At 48.5% G+C, this 25,094-nt stretch overlaps 1 protein-coding gene and 1 pseudogene across 1 annotated transcript in view; one reads left to right on the plus strand and one right to left on the minus strand.

The window, feature by feature from the left end:
• Smarca4 (SWI/SNF related, matrix associated, actin dependent regulator of chromatin, subfamily a, member 4) overlaps positions 1 to 23,618 on the minus strand; it is a 46,107-nt gene extending 22,489 nt beyond the window's left edge. The window contains exons 1-15 of the mRNA XM_055601491.1: positions 23,513 to 23,618; positions 21,199 to 21,362; positions 15,679 to 15,745; positions 14,453 to 14,563; positions 12,842 to 13,084; positions 10,978 to 11,091; positions 10,444 to 10,551; positions 9,586 to 9,672; positions 8,042 to 8,088; positions 6,516 to 6,682; positions 4,585 to 4,748; positions 2,175 to 2,402; positions 1,805 to 1,903; positions 1,462 to 1,539; positions 677 to 895 (exon numbers count right to left, since the gene is read on the minus strand). Coding sequence (XP_055457466.1) covers positions 677 to 895; positions 1,462 to 1,539; positions 1,805 to 1,903; positions 2,175 to 2,402; positions 4,585 to 4,748; positions 6,516 to 6,682; positions 8,042 to 8,088; positions 9,586 to 9,672; positions 10,444 to 10,551; positions 10,978 to 11,091; positions 12,842 to 13,084; positions 14,453 to 14,563; positions 15,679 to 15,745; positions 21,199 to 21,362; positions 23,513 to 23,542 — 1,926 coding nt within the window. The 5' untranslated portion in view covers positions 23,543 to 23,618. The remainder of the gene's footprint in view (positions 1 to 676; positions 896 to 1,461; positions 1,540 to 1,804; positions 1,904 to 2,174; positions 2,403 to 4,584; positions 4,749 to 6,515; positions 6,683 to 8,041; positions 8,089 to 9,585; positions 9,673 to 10,443; positions 10,552 to 10,977; positions 11,092 to 12,841; positions 13,085 to 14,452; positions 14,564 to 15,678; positions 15,746 to 21,198; positions 21,363 to 23,512) is intronic.
• Positions 15,919 to 19,760, plus strand: LOC129672037 (cytochrome c oxidase subunit 7C, mitochondrial-like; annotated as a pseudogene).
• Positions 23,619 to 25,094: the final 1,476 nt, after the last annotated feature.

The raw sequence follows: 25,094 nt of genomic DNA on the forward strand, positions 1-25,094 counted from the left end.
CTCTAGGTGAGGCTCTTCTGAGCTCCCAGGAGGAACCACAGCTGTCTGGCCACCCAGCAGGGCAGCACGGGTCACCTCTGGACTACCACCTGCCTTCTCCTAATAGCTGCTTCTGGGCTGTGCTCATACATGACTTCAGGGCTAGATTGCGAATCACTAACACAATGCTAGCCTTGAGGCCAGACACTTGGTACTACTCACCTATGCCCTCACTCACCACCTGCAGCTACTGCTGGTTGGACAGCTGCTATGTACTCAAATAAAGCTGTCCTCCCCTCTACGTGCCTAGGGGCATCAGCTCAGCAGGACACAGGGATTGAAATCTCAGTGTTCTCCAAAGCTAGACTGGGAGCCCAGCTCCTGGCCACCTCCAGGGGAACTTGCTGACCACTATCCGGGTCTCTCATCAATCAGCCTCATAAAGAAGTAAGCACCCATACAGAGAGCCCACAGAGGCTGATAGCGTGCTAGGTGCTGCACGGTGACAGCAGGTCTCTTCCTTGTGGCACATACAGAGGGAAGAACTAAAGGTCCCTAGGTCCTATTGAAAGCCATTCGTGGTCAATGTAGCCAACGATGTGGGAAGGTATCAGCTTGAGATGACCCAAGAAGGTCGGCCTTTGCTCCCAGCCCTGCCTGGCATGGTCTACGGCGCACAGCCCTCTCAGGCATGTACCTTGAGCCACTGTTTCTCTGTCAGTGAATCGCTGTAGTCCACCTCCTTGCGGTGGCGGGAACCACGGCCAAACATTTTCTCCTCTTCCTCTTCACATGTCAGCCGCTCCACCTCAGCATCGTCCTTGATGATCCAGGATGGGAGCTCATCCTCTTCCATCAGGCGTGGCTTCCGCTTGGGGTTGCGGGCCTCTTCACGCCGGCGGTCCAAGTCCATGCGCTATGATGCGGGATGGTGGGCAGAGAGTAGAGAGAAGTCAGTACAAGGAATAACATCCCCAGAAGTGGGCCTCACAGGGACCAGCTCACTACCTATAGAAACATTAGGTGCTCAAAAGTTATGCAACAGTGCTTCATTTTGGGGGCTGACCCGACCTGGCTCCTATAACAGACCTTGGTAAGATCTCGGAGCACAGGTATGTGCACAGCACCGCCTTGGAGGAAGACATCAGGGCTACTGAATTCAGACGGCACTGAAAGAGCTTCATCTAAACTTCATACTAGCACCTAGCGGCATTGGGGGGACCTGGGGGAATCTGTGGCATTCTGTAGACAGCATTCCGGCCTGCCGTGCCCACTCAACTCTATAAAAAGCAGGGAGCCTTTGGACAAGCTGCCCACAAAGTCTAAGAGTCACATACAGTCGGGGGCGTCCCTCATGACTCCCAAAACACGAGGGCCAGCTCAAGGCGTGAGGAAGCTATGTGAGGAGCAGCAGTAGCTCCAGCAGCTCCAGAGATACCACTATCATCACTGAGTCTGTGTGGCCCCAGTCCAGGTGCTCACCATGAAGAGGTCAAACTCTTCTTCGTGCCGGGCAATCATTTGGTTGACGGTCTCATCATCAGGCACCTCGTCTTCTTCCTACAAGATTGCAAAAGATTTAGTCTGACTGTGGTGCGGCTATGCTGGTGGTGGCCAGGCTCGGAGGCGAGCGGTGGCATCCGTCCGTCCGTAGGAGATGAGCTGATGAGCTGGAGGTCCCAGGCTGGCTGCGGTGGAGGATCCCACACGTCAGCAAGAGGCACACATACGCACACGCACGCTCCGTGGGGTCAGGCCCTTGCTGGCCAGTCTCAGCAAGAAGCCGAGAATTGAGTGGGCGTGGAGACTGAACTACCCCTCTCACCTTTAGAGGTGGCTCCTCCAAGTCGGGGTTGACGCCCGCTGGCGGAGGGGCAGTGTGGGCGAAGCTGGCACTGCCGCTGCCCGTGCTGCAGTGTCTGCTCTGTGGATAAATACAGGACTTCAGTCTCCAGAGCTGTCAATGCGGCGTCTGTCACCAGCAGTTTCGAAAAAACCCACTTCAAAGGGAAAGCAAGTGCGCATCCTCTTTCTGCTCAGCCCACACTCCCTTTACTCCAAAGGGACGCAAAAAATCAAAATAAAAACCAAAAAACCAAAAACAAAAAAACAAGAGTGCAAAAAAGGTACAAAACCGAAAACAAAAGCCTCATGCATCCACCACTCACGCTGGGCCAGGCTGGCATGGTGCTCACCTCATCCTGCTCCTCATGCTCCAGGATAGCCTGCAGGAAGGCACGCCGCTCATGGCTGGACGACTTCTGATCGAACATGCCTGCCTGGATCACCTTCTGGTCCACATTGAGTTTGTATTTGGCAGCGGCCAGAATCTTCTCCTCCACGCTGTTGACGGTGCACAGGCGGAGCACACGCACCTCATTCTGCTGCCCAATTCGATGGGCACGGTCCTGTGCTTGCAGGTCCTTGGGAAAGTAGGCGGGTCAGTCTGCTGAATTCTAGACATCATGCTTAACCCTGGCCTGCAGTCTCAATAGCCAGGAACCCAAGAATGGGACCTGTGACCTGTCCCTAGGAGCCTGGAGGCGCCTTGTTGAGCCCATAACTACTACTTTCCTGGGACCCAACAAATACTGCTCCCCCACCCAACATTCTATTTTAAGTTTAAGAGTGTGTGAGCACAAAGGAGGGTGTCGGAGAACCTGGAGTTAGAGATGCTGTGAGTCACCCAACACAGATGCTGGGAACGAAACTCAGGTGCTCTGCAAGTATATGTTTTAACTGCTGAGCCACCGCTCCAGGTCTGGATACTTCTTTTTTTGAGGGTAACCATAAGCCTTTGTCACAGCTCCACAGCATAGCCATGGACTCTGACACTTCTGTGTAACCTGGACCTAAACCAAACATTTAAGAGCCTCAAATCCTACTATGCTGATTTGATACACAGGGGTTCTCTCAGCTTCAGTATAGATTGAGCAGATGGGTATTGGGATTAGGGTAGTTAGCTCCATGGTGTGGCACTCAAAGCTGCCAATATTTTTTCTGTCATTCCTAACAAAGTGAGACTGAATTTCTCTTTGGGCCAGCTGTGTGGACAGGCTGAGTGTCAACAATGTTCCTCAATTTAAGACTCATTCTTGTTCATAAAAACAGAAAGGACTTGTGTAACAGCCCCAGGTATATAAGTATGCTTGCTGGTAAGACTGGCATTGATGACGTGCCCCTGGCTGGCACTGCAGTGGCCTCTGCCTGGCTACCGTTATTACCTGACCATCTCTTAGGATATGGACCGTCAGTAGCAACTGAGCAGAAACTACATTGGCACTCATCACAGAAATGACATAGTGGCTGCCTCAGCCATTTACCCATCAAATAGATAATTTCTACTAGGTCTGGGGCAAGGACATGCCAGAGATTATCAGTGCTGAGTGGCCAGCCGCACAGAAGTGGCCAGCATGTGAAGACAACAATCTCACTACTGTGGCAATCACTTATTTTCAGAGCTGATCTGATTAGAGCAGTGGTTCTCAACCTTCCTAATGCTGCGACTCTTTAACACAGTTCCTAATGTTGTGGTGACCCTAACTATAAAATTATTTCTGTTGCTACTCCAGAACTGTAATTTTTCTATTATTAAGAACTGTAATGTAGATATCTGCATTTCCAATGGTCTTCCCAAAGAAGTTGTGACCTAGAGGTTGAGAACTGCTGGACTATAGGGTCCTGTAAAAGTTTCCCAAGACAGACAAAGTTCCCTTGGGATACTAATGGCCACTGAATAAACAGAAAAAATAGACACCTGCCCATTTGGCTAGCAGGAAGATGTCCTGGAGCTGCCCAGTTCTGGGACACCTTGCAGCAGAGGCAGCAGTCAAATAGCTTTCTTTACATGTGTCCTCAGGAGAGGTGACAGGCAATGAATGATGGCTAAATGAAATGGGAAAAGACCAGTACACGTCAAATGCATTACCAGTGTGTACCTGGCAGATGTGGAATGATGATGGGAATTGGGACACCAGTTCACCTCGTATACTAGCATGAGCATTGTAAACTAAACCAATATTGTATACCTGTATGAGGAGAGAGGACAAATTTGGTACTTATCTTCAAACTGTTCAATGTACAAATACGCACACCCTGCACATTCTGGCAGGGGTTTTCAGGGCAAATGTGCTAAGGAGCAAAAAGAGGTAATGAACAGAGCACACTGCTTGCCCAGGTCTGGTTTCACTGAGTGGGACTGTGTGGGGGATACAGGACAGGTCTGGAAGGCTTGCACCCCACGACAAGTACTCATCATTACAGTAACTAGCCTGTTCCCTACTTTTGTCTCAGCTACGTATCCAAAAACTGTATAGTTGCTGTAATGTTAAGGATAGAGCCTGGAGCCATGTAGACTAGACAAGGGCTCCATCCCTGAGCTGGCTCCTACCCATATGTACCTAGAAATAACTATATGATTGTTGGAAAGAGTGCCCTCCCCAAGTCAGGATGCAAAGTCATTTCCACTTTGGAAAGCAAGAAGGAAACCCACACTGACCACAGTGGTCCAACAAATGTATTTTCACAGCTCCCAGGCTAGGGAGAGCATCCAGAAGGCAGTGGACACTAAGACAGGAGATATCCCTTCTCTGCCGGTGCCTTTACCTGGTGGGGATTCCAGTCACTGTCAAAGATGATCACAGTGTCAGCTGACTGCAGGTTGAGGCCCAAGCCCCCGGCACGGGTACTAAGCAGGAAAATGAAGTACTCAGAGCCAGGCTCATTAAAGGTTTTCAACAGCATGCCCCGGTCTTCTGCTTTTGTGGTTCCTGATAGGCACAGGAGAAGAGGGTCAGGAGGGTGACCTAGGGTGGGAGAGCCAAAGGAGCTTGTGCTCTGGCGTCAGAGATAGTGTTGCAGGGTATGAGAGACACAGCTGTGGCCCTTCTACAGTGTGTCAGTGCCAATCAGACAGGAACTGAAGATGCAGCAAGTTGTTGTTGAATGCCACTATGCCTATCTCAGGAGATAAATGGGGCCCAGAGACCAGCTGTATTCTGTATGACACAAACCACTGAAGAGGAAGATGGCAGGCTTCTGGGCTGCCATCTGCAGGTACAATGACCCCTGATTCTTGTTCACTCTGTCCTGAATGAGGATGGATACCAAGTGGCTGACAAGGCCAATGCTGTACCATGACAAGGTACAAAGTACCTCAGCATTAGTGGCCTAGTGTGGTAAGATAAGCCACTGGCCACAGGGCTGGCACTCACTGTCGACTTTCTTGCAGCAGGTTTGGCTGGCATAAAAGCTGTGCCCACCGCAGCCTTCCTTTGGCTCTCAGTTCACAGAAGACTAATAACAGGCCTGTATCTCATACTTGCCCCTCAAGGTTGAAAGTAGCCCTACCTGTGATATTTTACCGTGTTCCTGACCTTCTCCTACTCCTTGAATAGCTATGCTCCCACCAAACAAATAAAAGTTGTCAGGGGCCCTTCTTCTGGGGATAGGACCTGCATAAAGATGGACCCATTGCTCTCAAGGACAAGAGGAGGCAGCTGAAGAGGCCCAGCAATCTGGACATCAGCAGTGTTTGGCCAGGACTGACATGTGTGAACACACAGAACAGGATGCTGGTTTAGCAAAGGTGGCCCTGGAGCAAGCACTGTAAGAGCTGGAGCCAGAAGTGCATGTGGGAGTTCTGGGCAGCATGGCATGGATGAAGCTCCACAGAAACAGACAAAAACATGAAACAACCAAACCCAGGTTGGTAGTCCCTGAAACCACATCTCTATAAGAACAGTATAAAAGGTCCAGGAGATAGGTAGAGTGGGCATGAGGAGGCAGAGATCTAGAGTAAGGCAACCCAGCTCCTAAGCCCAATAAAGGCTCTGCAAGGAAAACAAAAAACTGCTAAGTATTGTTGGTCCTGAGCTCCCCAAGTCTATCTTCCAAGAATGACAGTGTAAGAAACTAACTACAAGGTCTCCCAGACTCCATGTTCTCTTAACAATGTGAACCTCTTCCTCCCCGAAGTGTCTCAAGGAGGGAAGGAAAGGTGGAAAGACATATTGTGGCAGCTGGTACACAGAGCCTCCTGAGCAGTGTCTGACCTTGCCTGCAAGAAGGCCATGATTCCATTGCAACTAAGCCTCATTCAGCTCTGGGCCAGGCCTGTGAGAGGCCATGGCAAAACAGTTCAGGGAAAGGCAGCTGGCCCACGGCTGGGTGAAAGCTGGTGTCTCTGATGCCAACACTGGGCAGCAGTACAGCCTATCTAAGGATGAGGCCAAGATGGAGAAGAGCATACACCTGGGTACAGCTCTCCGGGAGCCAGAGAACTCTCAAGGCTCCATTTCAGCAATGCTCTTATGTTCACACACGTGTGACAAAGGTCTGTGTAACTTCAGCTGAAATGGTACTGCCAGAACCCAGGGCACTGAAGCCAGCACTGTAGTGAAGACTCCAGCAAACAGGAAACAAACACCTTCAGGTCCTCCTCCCTGTTCCAAGCAGCTAGGATGTTGTTGGATTCGGTGTCTATACTAGACTTCAAGGCAGGAATGAATCTCTCAAGCAAACCATCTTCCACTTACCATCAAGCCTGAGGTATTTGAAGCCACGGTATGCAAAGTAGTCTTCCATGATGGTCATGAGGGAGGTCATTTGACAGAAGAGTAGTACTTTATGATTGGTTGCACGGAGTTTGGGTAGAATTCTATCAAGAAGTTCAAATTTCCCTGAGGCACGGTATAGGTCCAGTCTAGTGCATGGAGTTCAGAAGAGGGGAGAATGTTCAGACGATTATTGACTCACGTGTGCCTTATGGAGATGTGTGCTACTGCTTCCAGGCCACTTGGCAGACTCAAGGGGAAAAAAGTGACTTTCCCAGGAGACACACCCATACCTACAGCTAAACTCAGGTCACTCTTAGTCAAGGCACATTACCAGTAACCACACAGGTACATATCATTTCACCATGTCAAAGGAGAATAAAATAAGTGCCATTACACATGGTGCCCAGTGGGCTGGGGAGTCAGCTCAGGGTAAAGCATTTGTCTGAACATCTGCTGACCTGAGTTCAGTCCCCAGAACCTATGTAAAGGTAGAAAGAGAGAAATGGCTCCCCAAGAGAACAATGCCGAGAGGGTAGGTATGAGCTGGAACTGTTCCTAGGTTGGTCTACCACTATTTGGCTAGAACAGCTCACACTAGGGAGTGGACTCTAGACTAGAGAATCCCAGCACTGTCTTACTCCCTCTAGCTTTAAACATGTGGAAACAAGCTGAGTGGCAGGGAGAGCAGGACAGAGCAGGAATCCGAGACGGATTAAAAGCCATGTGACAAATATATACAGGCCCACAGGACTTTCTGAAGCTAAGCTGGTGGTGCACACCTGTGATCCCAGCTATAACAGAACATGAGAGCAAACACAGTGTAGAGACCCTACCTCAAAATCAAGGGGCTGGGCTGGGCATGCACATGACAGTGAAGCACTTGCCTAATATGGTGACACTCTGGCCCGATCCCCAACACAGGAAAACAAAAAACAAACCAAACAAAAACCCCCTCGTTGCCTTCTAATCACATAAATGGCTGAAAATGTGGCGCAACCTCATCAGCAAAAAGGCTTTTGTGATGTTCTGGAGCTGGCATATAAACACCATGGACTACCCAAGTGTGGACTTACAGGAGCATGCTTATCACACACCTATGGCTCTAGCACTTGGAAGGCTGAGGCAGAGGACTTCAACTCTTTCAGGAAGGAGATGATTAGCCATCCTGGGCTACACAGTTACACAAAAGCGTAGTCTACACTTTGAGACCATGTCCCAACAGTAACAACAACAAAAAAGCGGAGCCTGTGCTTGAAGCAGCAGGAAATGCTCTCACTTTACATGGCTGTACAGAGTATCAAGCGTATTTCTGCAGAGTGGGTAAATGCAGGCTCAGGTATCACAGAAGCTGCCTCAGTTATACTGTGGGCAGCGGAGCCATGTTCTGAAGGCCAGTCTGCCTCAGCTACCAGCTGAATGTTAACCACACCGACAAAGCCACTGAACAAGACTAGAAACCCTCCTGGCAGACTCCTGCCCACCCTCAGAGCTGGGAAGCTTCTCACCCTTGCACGATGCCGCCGGTGAACCCCAAGTGCTCAGAAAAGGACTCCTGCAATAGGACAAGAGATGGATTAGCGCCAAGGCAGGAGGGGGCTGCCCAGTCAAGCCCATGGTGCAGACTGCTACAGAAGAGGGCTGAGTTCACACTGGTGGTCAGCTGTGACCTGCAGTGGCCTCAATGTAGCAATGCCAACCCTGATGTTTTTCCTGTGAAGGACGAGAAAAGTACGGCACCAAAGTGAACACCTCAGACCACCCTGAAATTACACTCCAAGGCAGCAAGAAATCTAGAGTGTCTAGAACGACCTTGAAACTGTACAAGAATATAGACATATGCATGCTTTTCAAGAGTAAGAGTCCAAATTCTCCAAGAGCACAGTTACTCATGATGACTATGGGCTTGACTTGACTGATGTCCATGGCAGCTCTTCATAAATCCCCCTGCGGGAGGGTTGGGGTGGGGGAGCCCTGCCTGGGAACACAGTTCACGAGTGGAAACACTTCCCAAGGTAACAATCCCCAAACCCACAGAAAGCACCTAACAGTGAGTCTTAAACAATGAACTTTATAGACTTTCATTTTCAGTTCCATGATAGGTTTGTTAAGCACCTATTGGACTGGGCACATCCAATGTCAGAGTATGTTTTTGCATGGCCCTGAGTATACCTCCAATTAGCACAGATGTACGCGCGCGCACACACACACATACACACACACACACACACACACACACACACACACACGTGCACGCGCTAAGTACCAGCAAAAGAAAAATTCAACAGATACAGATGCACAGACGGTGGCTAGTGAGAATATATCTTATGCCTTTTTTGTTTGCTTGTCTGTCTCAAAACAGGGTTTCTCCGTCTAACAGTTCTGGTTGTCCTGAACTTGCTTTGTAGACTAGGATGGCCTCAAACTCCCTGAGCACAGGGATTAAAGGTGTGCATTGCCACGCCCAGCTGAGACAGGGTTTCTATGGAGCCTGTTTCTGCCCTGTAGACCAGGCTGGTCTTGAACTCAGAAATCATCTGCTTCTTGCCTTATGAGTGTACTATGGCCAGCTGCCTTTTCTATTGTTTTGAGACAAGGACAGCCCTGGCTGTCCTGGAAAAAAGGGTCCACCTTAGTCTGCCTTCTGAGTGCTGGGTTGAAAGAAGTGCACTATAATACCCAGCTCCTTAAGCTATTCTTAAGAACAGCTTAAGGACTGAGGAGACAGATGCCTTTGTCCCTAAAGTTCCTAGTGTACAATCAGGAAGACCTGGCATCTAGACAGAAGCCAGGCTTGGTGGCTGATGTCAGCAACCCCAGAGCTATGGAGGTGGAGAAAATGGATCCATGGAGCTCATCAGCCATCCTGCTTAGCCAATTAATGACTCCAAGTTCAATGAAAGATACTATCTCAAAAACCTAAGCAGAGATTAGTAGAGAGAGACATTTTGACATCCACCTCTGGCCTCTCTCTACATGCACACATACGCCCATAGGCATCGGGGAGAAGCAGCTCAGTTTCAAGAGCCAGGTCACTGGACTGTGGCCTTACCTCGATGTGCTGGAACATGTAGGGGTGGTTGCAGATCTTGCGAAGCTGCATGATAGTGTTCATCAGCGTCTTGGTACCACCTTTTCCCTGCAAATGTACATGAAATGGTCCAAAACGGAGTCCTGTCTTTGGGCCAAGATGGAGGTGGGCAGGGTGGTAGGAAAAAGGCCCAGAGCAAGATGATGGTTATCTTTGTAACAGGGCCACTGGGCAGGAGAAGGTAGTGTCGTGTGGGGTCTCTGAGAAGTCCTAACAGTCTACGTGGCACGCAGGATGAATGGAAGCAAACATGGCCAACAGCTACAATAAGAAGGGAGTGGTGGCCTGTGCCAGAAAGGGAAACAAGGAGCACTATATCTAAATCCACAGGTAAGAAAGGGGCTGAAAACAGCCTGAGAGAACAACAAAGACACACTTAAGGCTGTGGCTGGGGTGCTGGGTACAGATTGGAAAGAGTGGTACTTCTCTAGGGGTCAAGCCCAGGCCTGCTCAGAGGAACGGAAGGAAGAGCGCTCCCAAGACAGGGTCGGCATGCCCTCAGTAATACCAAGAGGAAGGGCACAGAGGCCATGAAGGCTGAGGCAGCTCTGCACCTGCTGGCTAGTCCAGCTCTGGGTCAGTTAGCCCTGTCTCCTGTTGTCTTGAGGAAGGTAGTATCTCAAACAAGGGGAGCATCAGAAAGCAGCTCAGGAAACACACTCGAAAGACACCCAGCATCACAGCCGTGGCTGTGTGAATGCCTGAGGGATCAGGTGAGGCCTCCCGGGCACAGTGCTCAGTGCTCTGAGTCCCACGGTGTTCTTGACCCACGCTCCCCTCCTCAAGGCAATCAGGAGGGAACAGAGACTTGGAACAAACCTTCTTGTCCTTCTCAGAGCCGTCAGTCAGCAGCACACCTTTGGCCTGCATGTGGCGGTAGAGCACACGCTGTAGGGCTGACATGTCACATTTGATGACATATTCTACCTGTGGAGCAAAGAGTACTCTCAGGCCATACAATCTCAGACTGAGGTGCTTGTGCCACCAATTGGGGCCTTGTGACCAGCACTGTGATTAGAACCTGGGGTATTAGGGAAGAACCCTGAAACTAGGGAGATCTGAAATAAGAAGAGATTCTGGGCCAAAATGGGCAAGTTGCTCATACTCTGGAAGCCGCCCCATAGCTTGCCAGAAAATAATGCGTGAGGCAAGCTAAGTATGGCCACACAGGGAAAGAGCCCGTACCACTGGCAATGTTCTGTAGATGCAACCTGAGTAATGGCCTCTATCTGTGGACAAGAGTCTGGGCAGGGAAACTCAAGCATGAGTGTGGGGCCAGGGAGGGATCACCTGACTGCACTCACCCTGGGAACAGCCCTGCAAACGACACCTGCAGATTCTGCCAACACCCACCTTCTCAGGTAGCTGGGCTTCAACTTCTTTCTTGAGACGCCGCAGCAGGAAGGGTCGTAGTACCTTGTGTAGGCGACGGATAATGAGGATGGTCTCTTCTTCATTCAGGTCCACCTGGGAGCCAGACAGTAAATTAAAACACTGCCTTCAAAAGAGGGAAGCAAGGCGTGGAAAGAGGCAGCTGTGCCATGGACAGCAGCTGGCACTTGGTACCTGTGTGTCCTTTGGGAGAAAAGGAACACCCTTTTCTTTGGGAAATCAAGGAATCTGCTACCTTCCATGTATTTTATGCAATGCCTACGGGCTAGGTACCATCTCTCCTAATGCCTCCATGCCATCACAAGAACAAATGAACAAATGCATGACAGCTGGCTGCTGGGTCTCCGTAAGGTGTTAGCAACTTGGTGTTTACAATCACAGCATCAGCTGCCTAAAGCCAGCCAACTTGGAGGGTGCTATAAGTGAGTCTGACACCAGGGATCACACCTTCCTCTCTTAGCCTGACAGACAGTACTGAGTAAGTAACACTGCTTCTCCAGAATGCCACTCTTCAACTAAGATGCTATACTGTTTAACATTTTTAATGTTTTTTATTTACTTATTTCTCACAATTGGTTCTGATTCCACTTTGTTGTCCTAGGACTCAAACTCAAATCATCAGGATTGGTGGTAAGTGCTTTTAGTTGCTGAGCTATCTTGTTAGCCAGGGCTCCATTTCTTTCTTTCATTTATTCACTCATTCACTTATTCATCCATCCAGCCATTCATTTATTTATTGTTTTTCCATTCAGGCTTTCTCTGTTTATATAACACTGTTGTCCAGGAACTTGCTATGTAGACTAGGCTAAAACTCAGAGATCTGGCTGCTTCTATGCCAACAAGTCAGGCTCCTAGGGTTCCATTTTAAATGAAAACTGGGAAGGAGAGGCAACTAAGAAGATATAGGCCTGAGCTTTTCTGTTGCTCTCTGGCCATCCCTTTAGAGCTTCAGCGCCATGGAAGAGAAGTATGACTATAGCTTTGGGCCTTGGCTCTGGGAATGGAGCCTCAGAGAAGAGCTTCTTTCATTACACAGACTGAAGAAACTATCAAATTCCTTTCTCAAGGACTGCCGCCTCAGCATGCCTCCAGGGAGAATGGGGAACTTGTGGGTGAGAGCAACGGATGCCTTTCTAAGACCTGAGGAGGGATGAAGGAGAACAATGGCAGTTGTCATCAGCCTCTGGTTCTGCCCAGGCTCACTGGCTAGTTGTTTAACCCCTTCACAATGCATATGGCTTGTTTCAAAATCCATCAATACCAATGTTGTGGGTTCAAGGCTCAGATAAAGATGAGGCTGTACCAGGAAGACCTCTCCTCCCACAATATGGAGACTGTGGTCTCTGGACCCAGTTACCCACAGCACCCCAAGTACAAGATGCTAACTGTAGTGTTCTTAATAAACATTGTCAAAGCCTGGCCCCACAGATGTCTTTCTTTTTCTTTTATATTTCATGTGCACTCATGTTTTGTCTGCATGCATGTCTGTGTGAGGGTGTTAGAGCCTCTGGAACTGGAGTAACAGAGAGTTGTGAGCTGCCATGTGGGTGCTGAGAATTGAAGCCAGGTCCCCTGGAAGAGCAGTCAGTGCTCTTAACCACAGCCATCTCTCCAGCCTCTGCCCAGAGATGTCTTAACTAAACCTTCTGAGCTTTCCACCCTCACAGCAAGACCTGATCCTTGTGGAGGGTCCGCAGTTCCCACTGGGACATCTGGTTTCTGCCGTGCTAGAGTCCTGGTAGCTGCTTGCTATCACAGCATGGACTCTGCTGCTATGTGGCCACTGGGTCACTCAGCCGCCACCTCATATCCCAGGCAAGCTCACCTTCTCTCCGGTCATGGCAAAGGGTGCGTTGAACCACTGTTCAAAGGTGCTGCAGCTCTTGAAGATGGTGGGCAGCAGGAAGTTAAGCAGTGCCCAGAGCTCAGGTAACTTGTTCTGCAGTGGTGTGCCTGTGAGAAGCAGGCGACGAGGGGCCACGTAGTGTGTGTTAAGGACCTGCGTCAGCTTGCAGTGGTGGTTCTTCATGCGGTGGCCTTCATCCACAATCATGTACTTCCAGCGGATCTGCAAGGCAGAAAGGAGGTGCTGAGAGGAGGTAGCAGGGCTCCCAAGTAAGGAGCATGTCCAGCAGGAAGCAGCAGGCACAGACTCTCTAACACAAGGAGTGGACACATGCCTGAGAAGCTAAGCCTAGGCTGTGGGGACAGGTACAGAGGAAAAAGTACTCTCGCATTACAATGATAGGAAGTAGTGCTTAGTACCCCATCCCACAATGGGTGTGTGTGTGTGTGTGTGTGTGTGTGTGTGTGCCAGGAACATTGGCCACAAGCAGTCATGCCCCTGCAGCAGGCAGCATACAAGCAAATCTGAATGCGGCTTCCAGGTAGGGGCAGTGCCAGGCCTGTCTACCAGAGTCTGCCAATAACTCCACACCTCAAGCACAGAGCTAGATGAGGTGAGACTGCTTGTGAAGCGTCAATCTGAAAATTCCAACTAGAGACCACTTCTATCTCTCACAACAGGCCTGCCCAAAGTTCAATGTGAAGATACAGAAGCTCAGCATTTATGTCACTGCCAGTAAGTAAGAGTGTTTTCAGGGCCTCCTGCGTGCCTTGGGGTGGATTTGCTCTTGTACTGCACTGAAGGTGGTGGCCTGTGGATGGCCTATATGTAAAGGCTGCACTGGGGCCAACTCCTGGGATCTTGGTATACTCACCTCTCACCCAGGAACCTGCAGTGAGCGCACACATTACTAGAAGTATGTAGGAAAATGCGGCTATGGGCAGATAGGCCCATCCCCAAGTGAGCTCTTAAACTAATACTCTGCTGGAACAGCAGCCCTGGGGGCCCAGTCCTGCCCCTAAGCTTACATCAAAGTTTACAGTAGGAAAACAAGCTTGGGCAGATAGACACTAGGTAACTTCATACCACTTACAGCTCTAATAATATCAGGCAAAGCCGCAGCCTCCCTGGATAGGGGACCCATTCCAGCCCAGCACCCTAAGATACCTTCACCACAGTGCTCACCCTCAATCATTTCTCCAAGAGTCCATTAGAACCCATAGTCAATGTTATAAGGCCCAACCAAGAAGAGGCCTGCTAGGATCACGAGAGTGGCCTATCTTAACCTGACAGGTCACTCAAGAAGGTCAGGAGACACTGTGAAGAAGAGTCTTTCTGCACAAACGTCCTAGGAGATGGGTGAAGGGCACTTGTCCAGGTCCTATGGGGGATCCCGGCCAGAACTCAGGATGCTGAGGGAACCAGGCCATGGCCTCCCTACACAAGTGCACAGCAGCTGTGTTTTGGTATACATGCAGATAGAGTACCAAGGGATCACTTGCAAGGAGCTATGACATAGATGACATCAGGCATTAAGATCTCGACAGCCTGAGCCCTAGGCTTGCTGTGTTCTGTATGAGGACACACTACCTTGGCCAGGATATGTTTGTCTTTGATGATATACTCATAGGTGGTCAGCAAGACATTGAACTTCCCACTGCGAAGTTGGGGGACGAAAGCTCGTCTTGCTGCTGGAGAGCCCTGTAGAGACAGGATACAAAGTTTTACTCCTGATTAGTGTTCTTGAAGAAGCAAGCTGGTTCTTGCCAGAGGCAGCCTGGGATGATGCTAGGCAAGGTTGCAGCCTGCTCTGACCCTGCCTCGTAGAACACCACCTTCATGGAAGGAGTGGACAGAGGACACTCTGGGAAACCGTGCTGCCTGTACCACCATCAGCTACATTCCTAGTGACTGATCAATTCCCCTCTTCAGTGGTCCCAAACTTAGGCCCCTCCTTTACCTGGCAATAGCCACTGGTCACTTCGGTTGGCCTCCTCCCCACTGCCAGGCCCTTCCTCATTTCTAGTCCCAGTCTCCTCCATGACTACCTTCTAGACACAGCAAGCTCTTGTACACAACAACGTCCTTACACCACAGCCTGAGGCAGAAGTAACTGCTGCTGTGTACTGGTGGTGCTCTTTCTATGTCAGCTCTGATGCCCACTGAGGGCTGCAGGCTCCTCCCAGCGGGCTGAGCATTTATCAATTTGACATGGCACTTGACACAAGCCTGGCTAGGTACCCAGGACACCCAGCACCACGCCATGCCAAAGATCCGTGTTCATTCTATTCTCTAGTCTATTCTCTGGAAATGGGTTTAAATCAGAGATCAGCTGAAGACAACTTCAGTGAACTCACCCATGTCTTTATGTATACTAATGAATTGTTGAAACCATGTTCCACAAATGAAGCATTTGATTTTGACTTAAAAAAAAGAAGAAAAAAATATGGGGGGTGGAGATGGTTCAGACGTTAAAGAGCACTGTCTGCTCTTCCAGAGGTCCTGATTTCAATTCCCAGCAACCACTTGGTGGCTTACAACCATCTATAATGAGAGCTGGTGCCCTTTTCTGGCATTCAGGTGTACATGCAAGCAGAATATAATCAATAAACAAACAAATAAATGGTATGACTCAAAATAAGACACTACCCATTCTGCATTACCACTGTGACCACATGTGTATCAAATGAGCACCAGGCCTGGGACCCTTGTGCCTCTGACACATACTAGCCCCTCTCTTTGTGCGCCTTCACCCTCCTTGCTCAAGCTCATGTCTCCTAACTAGTTGGAGGAAGCCTCTTCAGCCTCTGACGTACCTTGTAGGAAACCTTCACCACCGAGGGGGCCCACTTGTCAAATTCATATGCCCAGTTTGACAGCGTCCTAAAGGGAAAGGAAGGGACAATCAAGTTCTACTATGCTAGGCAAGAGTGAAGCCAACTGGGCTGGTCTTTAAAGCTGCCACAGTAAACTCCACGTGTCCTATGGAGCTTTGTGCACAGAAACAGGGGTGGGTAGTGGTGGCAGCAGCGAGAGGGGACATTCTAGTCCAGGACATGGCGCTGGTACAGCCAGCCCACAGCAGGGCCAGGAGCAGATATTAGGCAGTTAGCCTCAGTGGGGTCATGCCCCTCGGTGAATGAATATGTGAGATGCTGGAGAGCTGCTGCAGCTGCAGCAGCTGTGGCTGGCCTCCCAATGCCAGAAATGGTGGTTTAACACCAGGGAATACTGGAGACATGGTGATCCTGTGACCACCTGAGACTGAGAACGGAGGCTACAGATGATCCTGTGGCAGAAGGGGAAAGCAGGGGCTAAGCACAGACCAGGAGCACAGGGGAGGGAACAGAACCAAGCCTTTCCTCAGGACAGTCCTCGGAGCCTGCCTTCCCTCTTAAGAGAATCCTAGGAGGCTGAGCAGGGGAAAGTAGCAGCTGAGGAGTTTAAGACAGAGCCTGCTTCCCACATTTGATTTTCCTCCCAGAAACTCCACTGCTAGGCTTTCTGGCTACTGCTTAAGAGAGTCCCATCTAATGGCACTTCAAGCTGCTAGCATCACACTGGCAAAGCGTCTACTTAGCTGAAATATGCTGCTCAGGGCCCTTTACTTTGCCATCCTCCTAGCAATCCAGGTGAGATGATACAAACAGTGTAGTCACTTTGCAGCCATCAGGCAAGTAGTCAACACAGCTGTCACCAAGTAAGAGTGAGTAAGAAGAACACGAAGAGGTGGTGTGGCATGTCTTTAATCCCAGCACTCAAGAGGCAGAGGCAGGTGGATCTCTTGAGTTTGAGGCCAGCCTGGTCTACAGAGTGAATTATAGAACAGCCAGGGCTACACAGAGGAAACCCTGTCTTGAAAAACCAAAAAAGAAAACACTTGGGGAGCCTGGATGCCTGGCAGCCCTGGGAGGCCCTGCGCATACCCTGTGCCCAGGCAGGAGGCTGGCTCTTAGGAAGGTCCAGCCAGAGGTCCCTGGTCTTATTGCTACTGCAGAGCACGACGGAACAAGAGAGGCATAAAGAGAGGAAAGACTTGAGGGATATGAAGACCTGCAATGAAGCATGTCATGGGCAAAGAGATCAGGGGCAGACTCAAGAGTACAAGGCAGGCAAGGAACTCACATGGAAGCAGCAATGCAGCAGGTGGGACGGACAGCTGGATATTGAACACTAAGACACAGCGGGGCACAGGGAGTGCTTTCAGCCAGAAGGAGGTGGGATGGACAGCATGAACGTATGCCTGGACAGGAATCATGTGGAAAGGCTGCAGGTCAGTCCAGGTCGCAACCACTGAGGAGGCAGCAAGGGGCTTCTTCACCACGGAGAGGAGTGCTATGGTGACTTGAATGAGAATGGCTCCAAAGGCTCATATATATGAATATTTGGACTCAGTAGCTGGAACTGTTTGGGAAGGACTAGGAGGTGTGATCTATTGTAAGAGGTATATTCCTCTCACACACCTTACACACTCTTACACACCTAAAGATGTGAAGCTTTGAGGTTTCAAAAACCCACATTATTTCCAGTGTCTTTCTCTGTCTTGTGCTTGTGGGTTAGTATGTGAGTTCTCAAGTGTTCCTGCCACCATGCTGTTGCTCTACCACTATGGACTCTAACTCTCTGAAATGGTAAGCCAAATTACATGCTTTCTTTGAAGAGTTGCCTTGGTCATAGTGTTTTGTCACAGCAACAGTAAAGTAACTAAGACAGGCTCTCACCACAAAGCTTATGTCTGCAAGCTTCAGACATAGCAGGCAGCCTGCAGCGCCACCCTGAATTGGTTGCTTACTGCGACTGGCAGAGGCTGCTGCTGAGGACACCACCTGGAGACAAACAGCAAGACAGGAGGAGACCAGGAAGGTGCCCTGATCTCCTACACCTATAGGTATAGGCAGTTGTAGCTTTACTTAGGTGTTGGGAGAAAGATGGCAGAGCTGCGATGGATTAGCATGGAGAGGAGCACATGGCCAAAATGGCATGGATGGAGGAAAGCAGCCCATATGAAAAAGAATAAGCAGTTATCAATGGAATTATGGATGGGAAGTAGCCCAGGTAGAAATTATTAAAACAGATGGCATGGAATGGGAGCTGGTAGACAGAGGTAGCTTAGTGGGTACTATCTGCCCAGCACCAGGTAACATAAAGCTATTCTAAAATAGAACAGGTATCTCTGTCTTTACTGATTCAGTAGTGAGTTAGAAAATACTACCATAATAATTACAGGCTTTAATAATAAACATTATTAACTAAGTTATATTTCTATAATAATCCTCATTTTTTGTGTTTCTTGAAACAGGGTCTCATTCTATATCCAGACAAGCTTGGAACATCTTACAGCCCAGGCTGGCCTCAAACTAGTAAAAATCCTCCTGCCTTAGCCTCATGAATACAAAGCACGGTTTCTAATATTGGGGCTCCTTAGGGAAGGAGCTGATCCAGAATTGGGGCAGGAAATGGAAAAAGGAACCAGGGGAAATCAGCTGGGACAAAAGGCAATAAGTGGTCTAACTTCAGGCAGGGCCTGCTACAGCGACAGGAATGGCAGTTAGAGAGGCTAAATCAGAACAGCTGGAAAAACAAAAGAAATGAACCAGTGTAAATGGATAGGCTAAGGCATAAACATACCTGTCCGCAGTGATAACTAATGGAACATGGAAGGAAGAACTCCAGGTGCTGCTTGCAGCATCTACTGAGAACACAGCTCCATATCCATAGGCCTGAGCACCCGATAGAACAAAGCAGTAGGAAAAAAACACAAGCACCCAGCAATAATTCTGCCTGAGTGGCATGGTCAGGGTTGTTGTGGGCAACATACAGAGAAAAAAAAGAGGGTATTTCACTTCCATAGCCACAGGCACAATCTCACCATAAGGAAATCCCAAGGAAGCCAAAGTGAGGATAGACAGAGCAAGAGCCTGGGAAACACATGTCCACACATGGCCTAGGGTATGGTGCCGAGGCAGACCACTTGACAAGCATCCTAAAATGTTGGCTCCATACCCAGCACCTCGAACAAAAAGCAGTGCAGCAGCTCTCAGAAAGCTAGGGCAGAATCTTGAGCTCAAGGGCAGCCTGGGATTTATCAATGTCAAAATTATGGAAATTTGGAGCACCATGACAGGCTAGAGGCCATAAAGGAGCCCTAACAACTAATGAGCCTGGAGAGAATAATGGAACAAACGGAAGTAAGTGAGATGAGAATGCACTCTTTGTAGCATCATGGCAGTGTTGGCCCCTCAACTGGGACTGGATCTTAAATTAATAACAAACGTTGTATCAAAGAAAAACTGAGAGGTAAGTGCAACGGGCCTCTTACTGAGTCTATGGCTGTTGTCACCCACCAACAGAACAAAGATGAGAGCTCATGTAAGGAGTTAAGCAAATGGGAAAAAGAGGCAGCTCTTTCTAGTGGTAGAACTATAATGAGCACATTAAGACAGAACCATGGAGAAACATGGTCATGTTCAGAACAGCCCTGGAATGATCACTGCAGGTAGGACTCCTACTGTGTGGTGGCTGTGATGTCTGTAGTACAGAAGAAATGGGGCATCAGCTAGAATCTGGTTACCACTACTAAACATTTAACTAATAATAATAATAAAAAAAAAATCAGAGAGCGGCCTCTGATTTTTTTTTTTATTATTATTAGTTAAATGTTTCTTCCACCTTCCTTCTCTGCATTCTTCCCTAAGCTTCCAGTAGCACCATGTTGGGCCAGAGCAGAGATTCACCACCTCCATGGTCCGCCGCAGCCACTATGAGGAGGGTCTGGGGAAGAACTTGCCATTTTTCCATGGAAAACAAATGGAGGTTACTGGCGATGATGACTGTGTACTTTGAATGTGATTTTGCCGTTTCTTTCTTTATAGTAGGGCACCAGCTACTTAAAAAATAAGGATATTGGGGCTGGAGAGATGGCTCAGCAGTTAAGAGCACTGTCTGTTCTTCCAGAGATCCTGAGTTCAGTTCCCAACAACCACTGGTGGCTCATAGCCATCTATATTGAAATCTGGTGCCCTCTTCTGGCCTGCAGGTGTAAAAACATATAAAGTACTCATAAAATAAATAATACACTTTTTAGAAGGATATTTAATTTATCCTTTAACAGAATGAAGAATGTTTAAGAGATATAATCTGAAAATTGGATTAAACTCTTGAATTCTTATACTACATGCAATTGTAAATAAACTAATAAATATTTAATGCCTCTTCTCTGAAAAACAAACAAACAAAACCCCAAAACAACTGAAATCCAAGCCAGGCATTACCGTGAACACCTTTAGTACCAGCATTTGGGAGGCAGAGGTATATGGATCTCTGTGAGTATGAGGCCAGCCTGGTCTACAAAGTGAGTTCCAGGGCAGCCATGGCTACACAGAGAAACCATCCCCCACATCCCCCACCCCACAAAAAAGGGAAATCCTCAGTTCACAGATTTTTGTTGACACATAAAGTGGGTGGAACACAACCCCCGAGACTTCAAACAAACCCTGACCCAGGGACAAACTTCCTACCCAAGCCTCAAATGTGACAAGTTTGTAAAGGACTAAGATTTGAGACTAGTGGCCCTGAATGAACTTATAGCGAGCTCAGGGAGCGCTCTAGGATGAAGCCTAGTCATACAAAGAGACAATAGGAATAGACCATCCCCTAGGCCAGGGACTGATTAGGGCCAGAAGCGTAACCTAGGCTAGGTCAGAGGGAGCTGGTCCTAGGGAGGATGAGGCAGATGAACTATTTTTTGAAGCTAACAGATTTCCAGAACTGCTGAAACCAAGAAGTGGTGAGTCGGAGACTCTCTGAGATGGCTGATACATGCAAGCTTGGGCACCTGTGCTATGTATACCAAACTGAGACACAATACAAAAGGACATCGGGCCCCACGAAGGGCACAATGCATACAAAACAGTACAGCAGTTTTTGCTTAACAGAGCCAAAGGTAGCCTGTACCAATTCCCCTGAAAGGAGCAAGCGGACAGCCACTACAAAAATCGCTAGGAGCTGACCCATGGAATATGGGTGGGCTCCACACACCTGCCTCTCACAACTAGAGGCAGTTAGCAACAGGTTGATGTGTGTCTCTTAAACAAATGCACTGCAGTCCTCTTACTCAGAAACTCAGACAGTACTAAAGCAGTCTATCATCCTATTCTGTAGAGCCACGTAAAGAGAGGCAGAAGGTAGCCACAACTGTAAAGACTGTGTACACACAGATGGAAGGTGGCCACAGAGAAGCTCCAACCCTGTGCCATGCTCTGGACACCCATTTCTGCCCTGCAGGAAAAAGAAACCCGTGCTGCAACCAGGCTGAATGGAGTCAGGCTCATACATACGAGAGAGGCACGATGATGAGGAAGGGCCCATTGATGCGCTTGTGCTCCATGAGGTATGTGATGAGTGCGATGGTTTGGATAGTCTTCCCCAGCCCCATCTCATCAGCCAGGATGCCATTCAGGTTGTTGTTATAAAGGGACACCAGCCACTCCAAGCCCTTGATCTGAAAGGGCAGAAATGCAAGGACCAAGTTCATACAACAAATATGCTGTCTGTGGCTACCCTACAAGGAACTCTGCCCTGTAAGAAATATCAAAAGAATAACATAACTAACTGTAGCAGAGTCCCAGGCTCTCCTGTCAACATGATCCAATCCAGCTGTTTGCTTTCTTGCCTTTGTTGTAGATTGAATCTCTTCTGCACCCTGTACTGGACTCATCTAAACCACTAACCCCACCCTCACTGCATCTCTAATTGCTCACAGAGCTTGCCTGAACTCCAGACCTCTTTTACAAGTATCTGCAGATGAGGCTGGTGGCCTCTCTACAAAATTCTGGCCCTGACCAAAGGATAACAGAGTGGAAGTCACAGAGACCACACAAATGAGATGCCACCGCAGAAATCAACCTATTTATGACTGAATATATTTTGTTTTCAACTTATTTGTTTAATAATTATATGTGTGAGTATTTCGCCTGCATGTATGTGAACATGTGTGCTTGGTGCCTGTGGAAGACAGAAGAGGGCATTAGATCCCCTGAGACTGTACTTACATATTTGAGCCACCATATGGGTGCGGAAAATCAAACGCAGGTCCTCTGCAAGAGCAACAAGTGCTCTTAACCAAATGAGTCTGCTCTCTACCTCTAAGATAAAGAAGATCTCAGAAGACATGCTCGAGAGTGGGCATGGGTCACCTACATGCAGGTCACGTGTGCACGCATGTGTGTGTGTGGAGGCCAGATGCTGGTTAGCAGTTAGCCTGACCACTACCACCATGCTCAATGCTCACTGAGGCAGGCCCTCCCGCTGAGCCCAGAACTCTATAGTCTGCAAGTCTAGCTGGCCAGATTGCCCTGCAGATGCCATCTCTACCTCTCTGAGATTATAGTGGCCACACTACTTGCCTGGCTTTCATGTCCGTTCTAGAGATCTGAATCCTGATCCTCATTTGAGACAGTTTCTCTGTGTAGCCCTGGCTGTCCAGGAACTCACTATGAAGACCAGGCTGACTTTGAACTCAGAGATCCTCCTGCCTCTGCATCTTGAGTGCTGGGCTTAAAGGCATGCACCACCACTGGCCAGCTCAAGATTTCTCTCCTCTCTCTCTCTCTTTTTAAGATTTATTTACTTAGTATATACATGTACACTTGCTTTGCACACCAGAAGTATGAGATTCCATGGAGTATGGTTACAGACAGTAGTGAGCTGCCATGTGGGTGCTGGGAATTGAACTCAGGACCCCTGGAAGAACAGCCAGTGCTCTTAACCACTAAGCCATCTCTCCAGCCCCAGATTTCTTTTTTTTTAATCGAGGATTTTCCAAAGCATTTGAGTTGAATATAGCACAAGAAGAGAAAGCTTGGCCATTGTCTTTACACACTAAGTAGGAGGGGCAACATGTAAGCCTATCATTACAGTGGCCTGTAGAAAGTTCTAGTGAATGCTCATTTGCCTCTGGGATCTACACTGGCACATAATCGCACAGTTCTCCTAGGGAGAGTGGCAAGAACAGAGGCCACAACCAAATAAAAACAGGGATACATAATCTTTGGATTGAGTGAGGCTGGCTCCCTTTTGGAACCTTAGAGATGAGACAGGACTACCAGACACAGAAAAAAAAAAAGAATTTCCTAGCGAGGCTGAAAACAGTTAAGAACCATGGTCTTTTCACCCCCATAGAAAACCCTCTCACAAGAAAGATCGTTCCTCTGCTCCCAGAAAAAAGTCCTGTTCAAAGTTCCAGGTAACCTTGGGTCTGGGTCATATTGCAGAACATCCCTGTGAGGCCCACACCTGCTCCGTGGGGGGTGCACACAATGTCCCCCTGCCTGGTACCTGGTAGCTCCCTGAAGTTTTAATGCCTTCTGGCAGCTAAACTACTTGACCATAGATGCTTTAGATGAGAAAACTATCTGACTATAGTGTTATACACCTTTATTAGACAGAGACAGGTGATCTCTGTTGAGTTTGAGGCCAGTTTGAGCTACATACTGAGTTCTAAGCCATTCTGGAATACATAGTGAGACCCTATCTCAGAGGAAACCAAACCAAACCAAAACCAGATGGGAAAATTATGGCTCTTCAGGAAAAGTGAGTGTTGCCTAAGTCCAGCCACCAACCACCCGGCCTCCCTGCTGCCTCTGGCCTTACCTGGTACTGTTTGAGGACACCGTTGACCATGAGGGCTGACTGCTTATCTACTCTCTCTGTGACTGCATGGGCCACTGCATAGTAGGACTGCAGGCCACGAGCAAGGGCCTGGGACACGCCGTACTCATCGTCCACATCTTGCTTGGCATTCCTGGAGGGAGTACATGCTGTGTGAGGACACAGGCTCATCTGTGACAATGTACTGCCACTAGCTTCAGCAGCTGCCTCTGCCTGTGACTTTTGGACTAAACTGCAAGGTCCAGAGGTGGGAACCACAGTGTAGCTAGCAGCTGATCCCACACCTAAGAAGGACAGGTGATCGACCCTGAGATAACACAGGTCCCAAGCCAATCAACAAGGGCTAGACTGGATGCTATCACTCCCCCTGACAGAATGCACTTCTGTTAAATGTGCAGCTACTCACCTAGCACACTGAGCTGCACACAAACCAGCACTGCCTGTAACAGGATGCTTCTGAGACCCAATCTAAGCTCAACTTTGCTGCTGCTGTTTAAGATTATCTTTATGTTCTTGAGACACTGTCTCAATAATATATAGCCCTGGCTCTGGCTGGCCTTGAATTTGCATTTTCCTGCCTCAGCCTCCTATTTCAGGACCTGGTTCAAGAACTTTTCCTTTATTTTAATATTTTGAAATTAAAACAAAACAAAACTTTTTTTTTCTTGTCTACATGCAGGAGTGCGCACGTCCATCACAGGTATGAGGAAGTCAAAATCATTCTCTCCTTGTTCCAAACTCAGGTTATCAGGCTTGGCATCATTACCAAGAGCCATCTCACTGATACTTCTCTCTCTCTTTCCTCGACCCCCTCTCCCCCCTTTCGACAGGGTCTTCCTATTCTAACCATGGCTGGGCTGAAACAGGCTATACGGACCATGCTGGCCTTTGAATCCTGCCTCTAATTCCCGAGTGTTGGCATTACAGGCATCCACTTCATTCCTTGCTTAATAATTCTTTTTCTTTTTTTAAAGATTTGATTTTTAATTATATACATGTGCCAGAGGGGTACTGTATTCATGAGTAAAGGTACCCTTGAAGGCCAAAAAATGTGGTATTATTGGATCCACTGGAGCTTAAGTTACAGTTGTGAACTACTCAATGCTGGTACTCAGAACAAAACTTGGGCCCTCTACAAGAAAGTATGTACTCTTAATTGCCTGCCGAGTCATCTCCCTAGTCCCTCTTTCTTTTCTTTTCTTTTTTTTTCCTTCCTTCCTTCCTTCCTTCCTTCCTTCCTTCCTTCCTTCCTTCCTTCCTTCCTTCCTTCCTTCCTTCCTTCCTTTTGAAACAGGATTTCTCAGTGTAGCCCTGGCTGTCCTGAAACTCACTCTAGACTAGGCTGTCCTTGAACTCAGAAACTCGCCTGTCTTGGGCTGGAGAGATGGCACAGCAGTTAAAAGGATTGGCTGTAGCTCCAGTTTCAGAGGATCCAACACCCTCACTCAGACATATATGCAGGCAAAATACCAATACACATGAAATTTATAAAGAAAGAAAATAAAAGAAAAAGAAGGAGGAAGGAAGGAAGGAAGGAAGGAAGGAAGGAAGGAAGGAAGGAAGG

Source organism: Psammomys obesus, unplaced genomic scaffold, assembly GCF_907164565.1.
Source record: "Psammomys obesus unplaced genomic scaffold, mPsaObe1.curated_primary_1811, whole genome shotgun sequence".
Lineage (NCBI taxonomy): Eukaryota > Metazoa > Chordata > Mammalia > Rodentia > Muridae > Psammomys > Psammomys obesus.